The following is an 11,093-nucleotide window of genomic DNA, read 5'->3' on the forward strand; positions in this document are numbered from 1 at the left end:
TCACTCCTCATCTCCTTTGGGTCTTTGCTCAAGTATCTCCCTCTCACTATTTACTGTTTAAAACTGCAACCCAGGGACTTCCCTGGCGGTCCAGTGGTTGAGACTTTGCCTCCCAGTGCAGGGGGTGGGGGTTCGATCCCTGGTCGGGGAGCTAAGAGCCCACATGACTCACGGCCAAAAAACCAAAACATAAAACAGAAGCAATATTGTAACGAATTCAATAAAGACTTTAAAAATGGTCCAAATAAAAAAAAAAATCTTAAAAAAAAAAGTTAGGTTTAAAATAAATAAATAAATAAAATTTAAAAACCCTGCAACCCACCCCCCCCCCCCCACCAATAGCCTGGCCCCCCCCAGCTCCCTTCTCCAAGGCACTGGTCACTATTTGTTTACCACTTTTTGTTTGTCTCCCCCAATTAGACCAAGTTTTATGAGGGTGGGGCTCTTTGGCTGCTTCTCCCTCTGCTGTGTCCCCAGTGCCTAGATCGATTCTATGACGGGCACACAGAAGCACTCAATAAATATCTTCTGAATGAATGAACGAAATCAGTGCTATCCGCCTTCAATGCTTTCCCAACACTCTTACGATGAAGACCTCACCAGGGACTAGGTGCTGTGGCTTCTATCCACTGTTCCAGCCCCACTGGGCCCCCTCCACTTGGTCCCTCCTACACTCTGAGCTCCTCCCAGCCTCAGGGCCTTTGTACACACCTTGCCCTCTGGAATTGTTCTACCCACACACCCTGGCCCTGCCCTACTCTCAACTTCGGGTCTCAGCTTACAGATTGCTGATACCCAGTCTAAATCAGGCCTCCCAGGCCCAGTGGCCCACCCTCTGCCTTTAGAGCTTTCCTCACGGTTTGTAACCAGAAACGGCTAGTGTCCATCTGCCCTGGACTGTGAGCTCTTCGAGGGCAGGGACGATGTTGGTTTTATTCAGCACGTACGTACCCAGGCCCCAGCTCAGTGCCTGGCACATACTGGACGAACTCAGACAAGTCTCCTAACTTCTCTGCGCCTCAGTTTCTCCTTTGTAATAGTGGGTAAATAGCACCTCCCTCCAGGCATTGTGAAATTATTTGCGATTATGTATTCATTCACTCACTGCTATGGTCTGAATGTCTGTCCCCCAGAAATTCATATGTTGAAATCCTAACCCCCAAAATTATGGTATTAGGAGGTGTGGCCTTTGGGAGGTGATTAGGTCATAAGAGTGGAGCCCTCATGAATGAGATTACGGCCCTTATAAGAGAAACCCCAGAGAGATCCCTTCCGCCCTTCATGTGAGGTTACAACTAGAAGACCATCTATGAACCGGGACGTGGGTCCTCTCTAGAGATTGAATCTGCTAGCACCTTGATCTTGGACTTCCCAGTCTCCAGAACTGTGAGTAATAAATCTCTTTTGTTTATAAGTCACCTAATACATGGCTTTTTTTTTTTTTGGCTGCCCCTCACAGCTTGCGGGATCTTAGTGCCCCGACCAGGGATCGAACCCAGGCCCCAGAAGTGAGAGCACCGAGTCCTAACCACCGGACCGCCAGGGAATTCCCGGCATCTTGTTATAGCAGCCTGAACAGACTCAGACATTCACTTAATTGTATTTTTTTTGAGGACCCAGTAGGTGCCAGGCCTGACGATTTTTGGTTACAAACCATCATGACTGCTACACAGGCAGGTCCACATCTGCCTCCCTTGCAGCCTAGTAGGCCCCAAGGGCCAGGACACGCCTAACTCAGCTCTGGCCCAGTGGCAGCTCAGGGGCAAGAAGTGGTTCCCTGGGAGTCTGTTGAGTGAATGAATGAAAGTGTTGTCATGCTCTGGGGGGACGGGGGCCAACTGTGTGACACTGGCCAAGTCCCCTCCTCACTCTCGTGCCTCACTCTCCCCTTACGTACAACGAAGAGGCAGGGCACCAGCTGCCATCCACGCTCTTCCGGCCTGTCCCTTCCCAAGTCCACCTGAGCAGTTCCTGTATGGCGGGCGGTGGGGTGTGATGTGTGTGCTAGGCCCTGCCACTCCTGCCCCCAACCAGGACGAGGCCTGGTGGTCTGGTCTCAACTGCCTTTCTCCCTCCTTCCTACTCCCACCCTGCCTGCTGCCATTTGTTTTCTTTCTCAGGGGTCCACGAGTGAGGGTACCCCGACGGTTCCCCTGCAGTGACCACTCCCAGCACCGGCAGCCACAGCTCATCCCCATACTTTGCCCCTGTGGTCACAGGAGGCCCCTCTTGGGACGTGGAGGTGCTGTGCGTCCCAGGACTACCCTCAAGACCCTGGCCCAGGCCCAAGCTGTCAGTCACCCCTCTTCCCAAGGCAGGGGCCTGCCTTGTAGCAGTGGGGACAAGGACAGATTGAGCCCAACCCTTCAGTGTGATACCTCTGGCCCTGCTGCTTGCGGTCATTTATATCCCAGAGAATGAACCCAAAGCTCTCGTGATGGTTGAACCAAGATAGGTTGGTCCTGGGGCGGGTTGGGGTTGGGGAGGGAGGCTCGGGGTCCTGGTCTCCATCCTACCTGATCTGCCACACCAGCCACAGTGCCGTTACTGAGCAGAGAAAAGGTTTCCAGTTCCTGCCAGAGATTGGAGAGACGTGGGAAGAGATGACGATTCTGCGAATGTGCTCAGGGTCCCACCAGCCAGGGCAGCAGAGGAGCCCCGACCAGGCGGGTGGGGTCTGTGGTGCCCTCTGAGCTCCCTGCCCCCAGGCCTGCAGGGAGTCACCTGGGTCAGATTCAGGCATTTCCTTCCTGCAACCATGGCCTGGGCAGAGGACTTCCACGTACACGCTCCCACTGTGAGCCCGGCACTGTGCCAGGCACCACCTCAAACCTCTCTCCCTTTGATCCCCCATGAGCCCTCTGAGGCGGGCATAATTTCCCCCACATCCCAGATGCGGAAAAGAGGGTGGAGAGAGAAGAACTAACTTGCTCAAGGTCACGGCAGAGATTCTAGAGCCATACCCTCCCCGGTGTGCAGCTTCTTGGCCAAATGTAGGAGCCAGATGAATGCACGTGGATCTGAACGAGCCAAACAGGTACCAACATTTCAAATATGCACCACACAGGGGTGATTTGAGAACACGAGGCTAAAGGACGCCAGCTTCAACTGAGGCCACCTCCAGGGTGTTGAAATCGGCCAGGGCAGGGGACGGAGAGGGTTTGAACGGCTGGTGTCTAAGGTGAGCTAGAAGCTTTGGCTGTTCTTTCCTTTGCCAAAAGGTTCTGGAAGTCATCCCAGGGCTTTCAGCCAACACAGGGAAGAACACCTGCTGTCACCCCCTCTGTCCTGTCCTGGCCCCAGCCCCCTCACGCACATCTCCCAAAGGCTCCTGGTCACCCTCTTCAGGTCTCCCCATCTCCATCCCCGCCCAGGCCCCAGCGCCTACCTGGGGCCTCTTATACGCCTTCCGAACTCGCAGCCCAAGCTTCTGAGCCAGCTCCTGACCAAGGTGAGTTACACTCTCATCCTGGGAAGGAAAGACACAGGGTAGGGTGGTTAGTCCGCCCTGACTCAAGAGCTGTGCTCCGGACACCTGTGCAGCCCTGCAGGGGGGGGTCCCTGTTACCCCAGGTTACGGATAAGGAAGCAGGACCCTGGGAGGGGACGTGGGCTGCCCCAGTCACACAGCCAGTGCGTGGTAGGGCTGGGGCCAGGAACCCGTGCTTCTGTTTTTCCTTGTGTTGTGGGGAGTGGACAGGAATAATTTGGGGGTTTTATTTCAATATTTTCCTTTTGTTTCCATAATTCGTCAAGTAACAGTGTCACTGTAGAAGGCTGAAATGTTAGAGGAAGAGCAACTGCTTCGCTGGATCAGCCCCACCCTCACCCTAGGCTCCTCCCCAGGGGGAGCACAGCCAACAGTGCTGCTGTGTTGCCCTAGGGATCTTACCTGGGAATTTACACACGCGCATATGGACGACAAAGGATGCTTAGTTTTGCTTTGTGGGTTTTTTTTCTTTTTTTTATTTAAGTGAGATCATATCATACCTATTATTTGTTCTACAACTTGGTTCTTTCACCAAAAAATGTCTTGGAACTCTCTGCAAGTGAGGTCACAGGGATGGAACACAGGCCCAAAGGAGCGAGGCCGTGTGAAGTCTAGAACGCGCCTGGTCCATGGTTGGTGCTGTTACAGAACCTGCATTCCTTCCTCCCTCCAGGTCTGTACTACTTTCTGTGTGCTGTGTGCCAGCAACAAGCTAGGGGCCGGGGACACCACAGCCACAGGGCAGACAGGGCCCAGGCCTCACGGAGGCTCCAGTCTAGTGGGGAGACCAATCAGTAAGCAGAGAAACAGTGACTGCAGTCCGGGCTACAAAGGGACAACGGGGATCCTGTGACATCCTGTACCTTCGTCGACCTCCCCACCTCACCGACGAACTCCTAGAGTCCAGGGTCTGGGTCACCTCTGGTCCTGATGCCCAGCAAGGAGCAGGGCCCAGTCAGTATTTACCCATAAGGACTGGAAAGTGGGGAAATTCTCCAACTCGAAGCCAGAAGTCCTTGTTTGGATACTTTCCTCAGGGGAGTTACCGGCCCTCGCGGGGCCCAGCTCCCTGACCTGTACAGTGGGGTGAGAGCCACCCTGCCCACCGAGTGGGTGGTCATGGGACCCGGATGTGGACCTGCTTCAGACGCTGGAGAATGTAGTACAGGTTGGGCACTGGGTCATAAGAGAGGTTCTCAATGGTGAAGTAAACTGCATTGGAGAAGCAAGAATAATAAATAGAAAGTATAATACCAGTGAATGTTCTGAACACTTACTGTGTCTAGCCACTGTGCCAACTGCCCTGTGTGATTTTCTGATTCCATCCTCAGTACAGCCCTATGATGCATGGTATGTTACCACCCCCACTTTATAGGGGTGCAAACTAAGATTCAGAGGGGCTAAACTGTGTGTCCAAGGTCACAGAGCTAGTAGGTGGCAGACTCAAGATTAGAACCCAAACGCAGGCCAGTTCTCTGCAACTGACATCCTTGATCACTGTGCATACAGCCTCCTTTCTGCTTTGCCCACCCAAATGGCTTCTTCCAGCCCCACTCAAGCCCTGCCTCCTCCAGGGAGCCCTCCAGGATCCTGCCCACTCCTGAACTCTCTCAGCCCTACCTGGGCAGCATTTACCCTTCTCCAAGCCCTTTCACACCCATTATTTCAGAGATAAAGTAGGAAGGGCACTTTATAGATGTGGAGTGTGCCCAGCTGTGCGTGGGCTGGGGCAAGCAAGACACTCGATTGGTTTTTTTCCCATTGACCGTGCCTACCTGATGACAGCCTGGACATCAGGTCCCCGCACGTGTGGCACCCCGTTTGGTGCCCACTGCAACCCTGTACTCTCAGAGTGTGGAAGTTAAGAGTCAGACTGCCTGGGTTCAAGTCTCGGCTCTGCCAGCCCCTAGCCGGGATCCTGGGTAAGTTTCTTTCTCTCTGTGCCTCTGTCTCGTCATCTTTAAAATGGGGATAATAATAGTGTCTATCTCTATCTCTAAGGATTGTCACAAGGATTAAGTAGGTCAATACACACTGTATTTTCAGCAACGCCTGGTGTTAATATCAGTGTCTCAGCGGAGGAAAGCGAGGCTCAGAGAGGTGTGGTGCCTGGCCCCAGAGAGGGCAGTGCAGAGGGCTGGGAGCCTGGCCTCCGCGGGCAAGGCTGCAGGGCCGCACTCACGTGGGGCAGGGCCAGGGAGCACCGGCTGCTGCACGCGTAGGCCTCCTTGTGGCGCCCCAGCTCGGTCAGGGCCCGCGCCTTGCGGAACAGCGCCCGGATGTTGTCTCCGTCCAGGCCCAGCGCCTTCTCGCTGTCCTCCAGCGCCTTCTCATACAGGCCCTGCAGGAGCAGGCAGCGGCCGGTCAACCTGTTACCCTCCCTCCCCCAGCCTCCTGCCCACCCCGCTGCCCCCTGGACTGAGGACCAGCCTCCCTTCCCTGCAGAGGAGGAGGGTGTCGGGGAGGGGCTGGAGAGCTCCGGGAAACAGCTCTGGCGTTCAGGCTCAGTCGAGGGCACCCGTGTGTCCAGCTGAAGGGGCTGCTGTGGGGCACTGGCAGGACATGGAGGGGAAAGGCCTTTAAACCGTGCAGTGATGAGCCCGGTCACTCAGCAGACCACGGACTGAAATCCGGAAGGCAGCTCAGCGTGCAGAACGGTGGGAACTGGGAACGGGCATCGGGCAGACCCGTTTCTCCAGAACGGGCTGGATCCTCTGCAGATCCCACGGCAGGGCTCCCACAGGGTCAAGGAATGACTGAGTCAGTGAGCGAGGACAGAGAAGAGGAGGAGGCTGGAGACTGAGGGAGGAGCGAAGGAGGAGGAAGCTGGAAGTCGGGAGACAGGAGTAAGGTTGAGGGCGTGAGGGGGGCAGGCGCCCAGGGGCAGGGGCAGGAGAGGTTTGCAGAAAGAGGCGGTGGACACGATGAGGGCAGCAGCCCTCAGCCCTGACGGCTCACAGACTCCTGCCAGGGCCCAGGCCACCCCGAGAGTCTAACTTAACTCATCTGGGGGAGGGCTTGGGCACCAATATCATTCCAACCTTTTTTTATTAGGTATTAGCCCTGTAAAAGCTCTCTAGGTGTGTCTGTTGTGCGCTGGGGTCGAGAGCCACGGGAGCGGACGGTGGAGCTGCAGATGCTCTCGGCGGCGGGGGCCCAGTCAGGGCAGCGGGTGCAGGAGAGGAGCTCACCATGGTGAAGTAGCAGGCGGCCCTGTTGACGTGCAGCTTGCACAGCAGCTCCCGGGGCAGGGCCACCTGGTCAGAGGCGGCGTAGTCGGCCACGTTCAGCCCCTCCACGTACTGCACCAGTGCCTGCTTGTAGTCCTTCTCCCGGAACAGGTCATTGCCCTCAGCGAACAGGTTCTGCACCAGCTTGAGCAGAAAGGCCTGCCGGGGCAGGGTGCAGGGTGGCTCAGGGGGCCTTCTCCACTCAGCCCCAGCCCTGGCACCCAGGCCCCACGCCCCCCGCCAGGGACACTCCGCCCTTCACCTTCCCCCAGCCCAGCCCCTGACGCTAACCTCATATTCTTCTTGCTTCAGGGGTAGGGTCGACCTATAGGAAAAGGAGAAGGACGCAAGGTCCGGGTGGGCCCAGAGTTCCCAGCCTCCCGGAGGCCCAGGAGCCAGAGCCTCAGACTAGAGACTGTGCCTAGAGCCGGCTCCCCAGCTCGGACCTCAGACATCACCTTGTGGACTGGGGTCAGGGGATAGCAGTTTTTTCTCCTTAAATCAACACCATGCTGGCCCTCTGTTTCCGATGGAAGACTGGATGAAGGTCTTGTGTTTGCCCCAGGGCCTGGCAGCCAGGCTTTCCCAGGTGCAGATGCTGAGAAAGCGCTCCAGCTCCAGCCGGCTGTCCTCTGCCTAAGAAACCAGCCCTTGGGAACGACCATGTCCCCCCAGACAAAACCTGCAACTGCAGGCCCTTGGGTGCCACCCAAAGTCCACCTCAGGGCCCCTTAGTTTGGGAGTCTCTGCACTTCTGTCCCTGCCCGCAAAACCCACACAACCCCAGCCAAGGCCTGGCACTCAGAACCTAACCCCTTATGCCAGACTCAGAAAAGTAGATGGGGTCTTACGCACCCTCTCCTGCCCATGGCCAAAACAATGCCAGCTCAGTACAGAAGCAAGCATCAGCCCAGGAGCCTTGAGGCACATCTCTGAGGCTAAATGGCAGGGCTGGAAGGGAGCTGGGGTTTGTCTTCTGGTCTCTCATGTCACAGAGGGGAAAACAGACATTCAGAGAGGGGCAGTGACTTGCCCAAGGTCACAGAGCAGATCAGAGCCAGGGCCAGAGGGCAGGGCTGGGGCTCTTTCTGTTGCCCGGAGCCACCGCGAACACCTGGGCGAAAAAGAGCAGCCTAAGCTAGTAAGTGACAAGTGGTGAGAGGAGATGCCGGAGGTCCCCTGTGTGTCGGGGAGGAGGTATCCCTGATTATGACAGAGGGGCCAGTCACCTGCCCTCTCACTTGCCTCCCACCGTCAGAGACCAGGGCCCGTCCCTCCTGCCCCAGCACTGGCCCCACCACTCTCCTCCTAACTGGTCTCCCACCTCCAGCCTCTCCTCTTCCAGCATCAGCTTCGTCTTCAATAGGTCATACCCCGTCCTCAAGGTCGCCTCATCCTGGTGTTTAAGGCTCTACACAAGCCATCCACCCACCTGTCCAGACCACGTTATGGCTCCTACGGTGCTCTGTGCCCAGAGGTGCCTAATAAACGTTTGCTAAGCACACGAAGTCGGTACGTGAGGAAACAGTCATTTTGAAAGGAGCAGGTCCTACTATGTATGCTGCAAAGCAGTCCCTCAGGAGACCAACCTATGGGTTCCCAAGAAGCCTGTTGCTAAACCTTCTCAGAGCTCCCCTTTGGGAAGGGGAAGAAGGACACAAGGCTAACATTTATCCCAAGCACAATGACCCTGGGAGGGAAGTGGCATCATCTCCATTTCGCAGGCACTGAGACCACCAGGAAGCAGGGACACTGGGATATGGATCTAGGTCTGGGGCTCACAGTTCCAGCTCCGCAAAAATCAGTGACTTAAAAACAGAATTCTTGGGACTTCCCTGGTGGCGCAGTGGTTAAGAATCTGCCTGCCAATGCAGGGGACACAGGATTGATCCCTGGTCTGGGAAAATCCCACAGGCTGCGGAGCAACTAAGCCCGTGCGCCACAACTACTGAGCCTGTGCTCTAGAGCCCGTGAGCCACAACTACTGAGCCCACGTGCCACAACTACTGAAGCCTGCATGCCTAGAGCCCGTGCTCCGCAACAAAGAGCAGCCCCCGCTCACCGCAACTAGAGAAAGCCCACGTGCAGCAACAAAGACCCAATGCAGCCAAAAACAAACAAATAAAAATAAATAAATTTACTAAAAAAAAAAACAGAATTCTTAAAATAGATAACCAACAAGGACCTACTGTATAGGACAGGGAACTCTGCTCTGTAATAACCTAAACGGGAAAGGAAGTTGAAAATGAATAGATACTTGTATATGTATAACTGAATCACTTTGCTGTACATCTGAAACTAACACAACATTGTTAATCAACTATACTCCAATGTAAAGTAAAAATTTTTTAAAAAGACAGAATTCCCAAGGCTTGCCTTGTTCACCAGACTGGCCTCTGAATAAAACTCAGGCACTTTCCCAAAATCAAAGCCCTCCCCAACATGGAAGAAGAACCCCCAGTGAAGGGCAGCTCTGAGCCGGCCAGAGCCAGGAAAAGTGGCTGTGCTGCAAGCTGAGGAAGGAGAGCGTGGTGTGTGAATATAAACAGGAACAGATCCTGTGTGTGTGTGTGTGTGTGTGTGTGTGTGTGAAAAGGGACCCAGCTTGTGGTGAAAAGGCAGGTTGCGTTTTGCAGGTCTCTATGAGAGAACAAAATTGGGGAGTATATGAGGGTGTGTAGATGCAAATCCCAGTTCTGTGGGGAGTCGTATTTAAGAAAAAGAACACAAAATTAGAAACAAAGAATTGCTTAGGGAGCCTTTCGGGGCTTCAGAAAGGACCCGTGCGAGCGAGGGGCCAGGAGCTTATGCTTCATTAGCATCATGATAAACATGCCTCTGAGGGTCCATTTCAGAGAGAAAAGAAAAGCGTTAGTAAAAATATTTTACGTGTAAAGAAAAAGATGAAAAAACAAACATGGCATGTGGGTACAGGGGGCAAATAATGCAAAGAGAGGTGGGCTTGGAGTCAGCGAGACCCAGGTTAGAATTCCGTCACTTAATAGCTGTGTGACTGTAAACACGTTTCTTAACCTCTCTGAGCCTCGGTTTTCTCATCTGCAAAATGGAGACAAGACCACCTGCTTTACTGGGCTGCTGTGAAGATTAGAGAGATGATGGATGTGAAGGGCCCAGCACGGAGCCAGAAAGACATGCTCAGTAAGCAAGAACTAGGGATTTATTATAAGATGTGCACAGACAAGCAAGAGAATTAACAGGGAGCGTAGGAGCAGGCATGGAGGCGGAGGGTAAAAGGATATGCCAGATGAGACCAAAGGGTAACCAGGGTCAGGGAGCGCAGATGTGCGGGGTGGGTTCACGGCTCAGGGTTAGGGGTAACTCTGGCCCCTGCCATGCCAGCCCCTTCCCAGCCTGTCCCACCTCCTCACTCCCCAACACACAGGCAGCCTGAGAGTGCGTGCTCCGGGGATGCCTCAGAGGACCCTGCCCAGCCGGGCCCACCGCACACTCACTGAATGAACTGCAGCCCCTTCTCGATGTCCGCTTTCCGTCTCTGCCTCTCCATCAGTCTCTGGGGAAAGAACACAGTCCATCAGGCAGTCAGCGGGGGCCAGTCACCGTCCAACCCCCAAGCCCCCAACGTGTGCTCCCTCACTCCCGTGCTCACCCCACCTCACAGGTGCCAGGGCGGGTGGCAGGAGTGTCCCCGAGGGCAGTGACCTGTCTCGAGGTCTACACAAAGTGTCTGAACCAGGTACACAGCTCTGCCCTCCACACCCATATCCCACTGGACCCTGAGTTTGCACAGTGACTTTGATGGGCCCGGACTGCTTGGAGGTCACTTGCCCTTTCCCATGCATGGCTGGGGCTGCAATACTGCACGGGATACCCTCAAGTTCAAGGGAGAAACCTTGTTTTACCACTAAGCACAGTTTGGGGAGAAGAGACACAGAAAAACAATGCCGATGATCACAGCTACAATGCAGCACCACACATGGGCCAGGCACTCTGTATGAGGGTCTCACTGAATCTGCCATGAGGCGGGTGTCATTTTGTCCCCATTTTACCAAGGAGGAAACCAAAGCTCAGGGAGCCCCCTTCATGAGCTGGCTGGCCCCCACTGCACCAGGCCGGGGTGGCCCGGTACCTGCACCATCTCGGCGAGGTGGAGGGAATTCCCCACGTTACGGATGAGGGAGACCAAGCCTCAGCAAGGCTGAGGGATGGCCCAAAGTTGCACAGCAAGTGAAAGGCACTGAACTCGTACAGGAATGTGCTCCGGAGATGAAGGGAGTGAAAACTGAAGGCGGGGGTGCTTAAGGAGAAGGGAGGCTCAGACAGAGCAGCTAGGGGTCTGGTACCTCCAGGGTGAGCCCCCGGGAGCTGGGAGCTCATGGTCAGATCCAGACAGC

General features: G+C 55.0%; 1 protein-coding gene across 1 annotated transcript in view; it reads right to left on the bottom strand.

The window, feature by feature from the left end:
* The window catches only part of ZC3H7B (zinc finger CCCH-type containing 7B), a 29,980-nt gene extending 19,734 nt beyond the window's left edge, over window positions 1-10,246 (bottom strand). Inside the window, exons 1-6 of the mRNA XM_065887387.1 lie at window positions 10,194-10,246; window positions 7,012-7,045; window positions 6,682-6,879; window positions 5,673-5,831; window positions 3,389-3,469; window positions 2,517-2,573 (exon numbers count right to left, since the gene is read on the bottom strand). Coding sequence (XP_065743459.1) covers window positions 2,517-2,573; window positions 3,389-3,469; window positions 5,673-5,831; window positions 6,682-6,879; window positions 7,012-7,045; window positions 10,194-10,246 — 582 coding nt within the window. The remainder of the gene's footprint in view (window positions 1-2,516; window positions 2,574-3,388; window positions 3,470-5,672; window positions 5,832-6,681; window positions 6,880-7,011; window positions 7,046-10,193) is intronic.
* Between the last annotated feature and the right edge of the window lie 847 nt (window positions 10,247-11,093).

The sequence above is a fragment of the Phocoena phocoena genome, chromosome 11, assembly GCF_963924675.1.
Source record: "Phocoena phocoena chromosome 11, mPhoPho1.1, whole genome shotgun sequence".
Classification (NCBI taxonomy): Eukaryota; Metazoa; Chordata; class Mammalia; order Artiodactyla; family Phocoenidae; genus Phocoena; species Phocoena phocoena.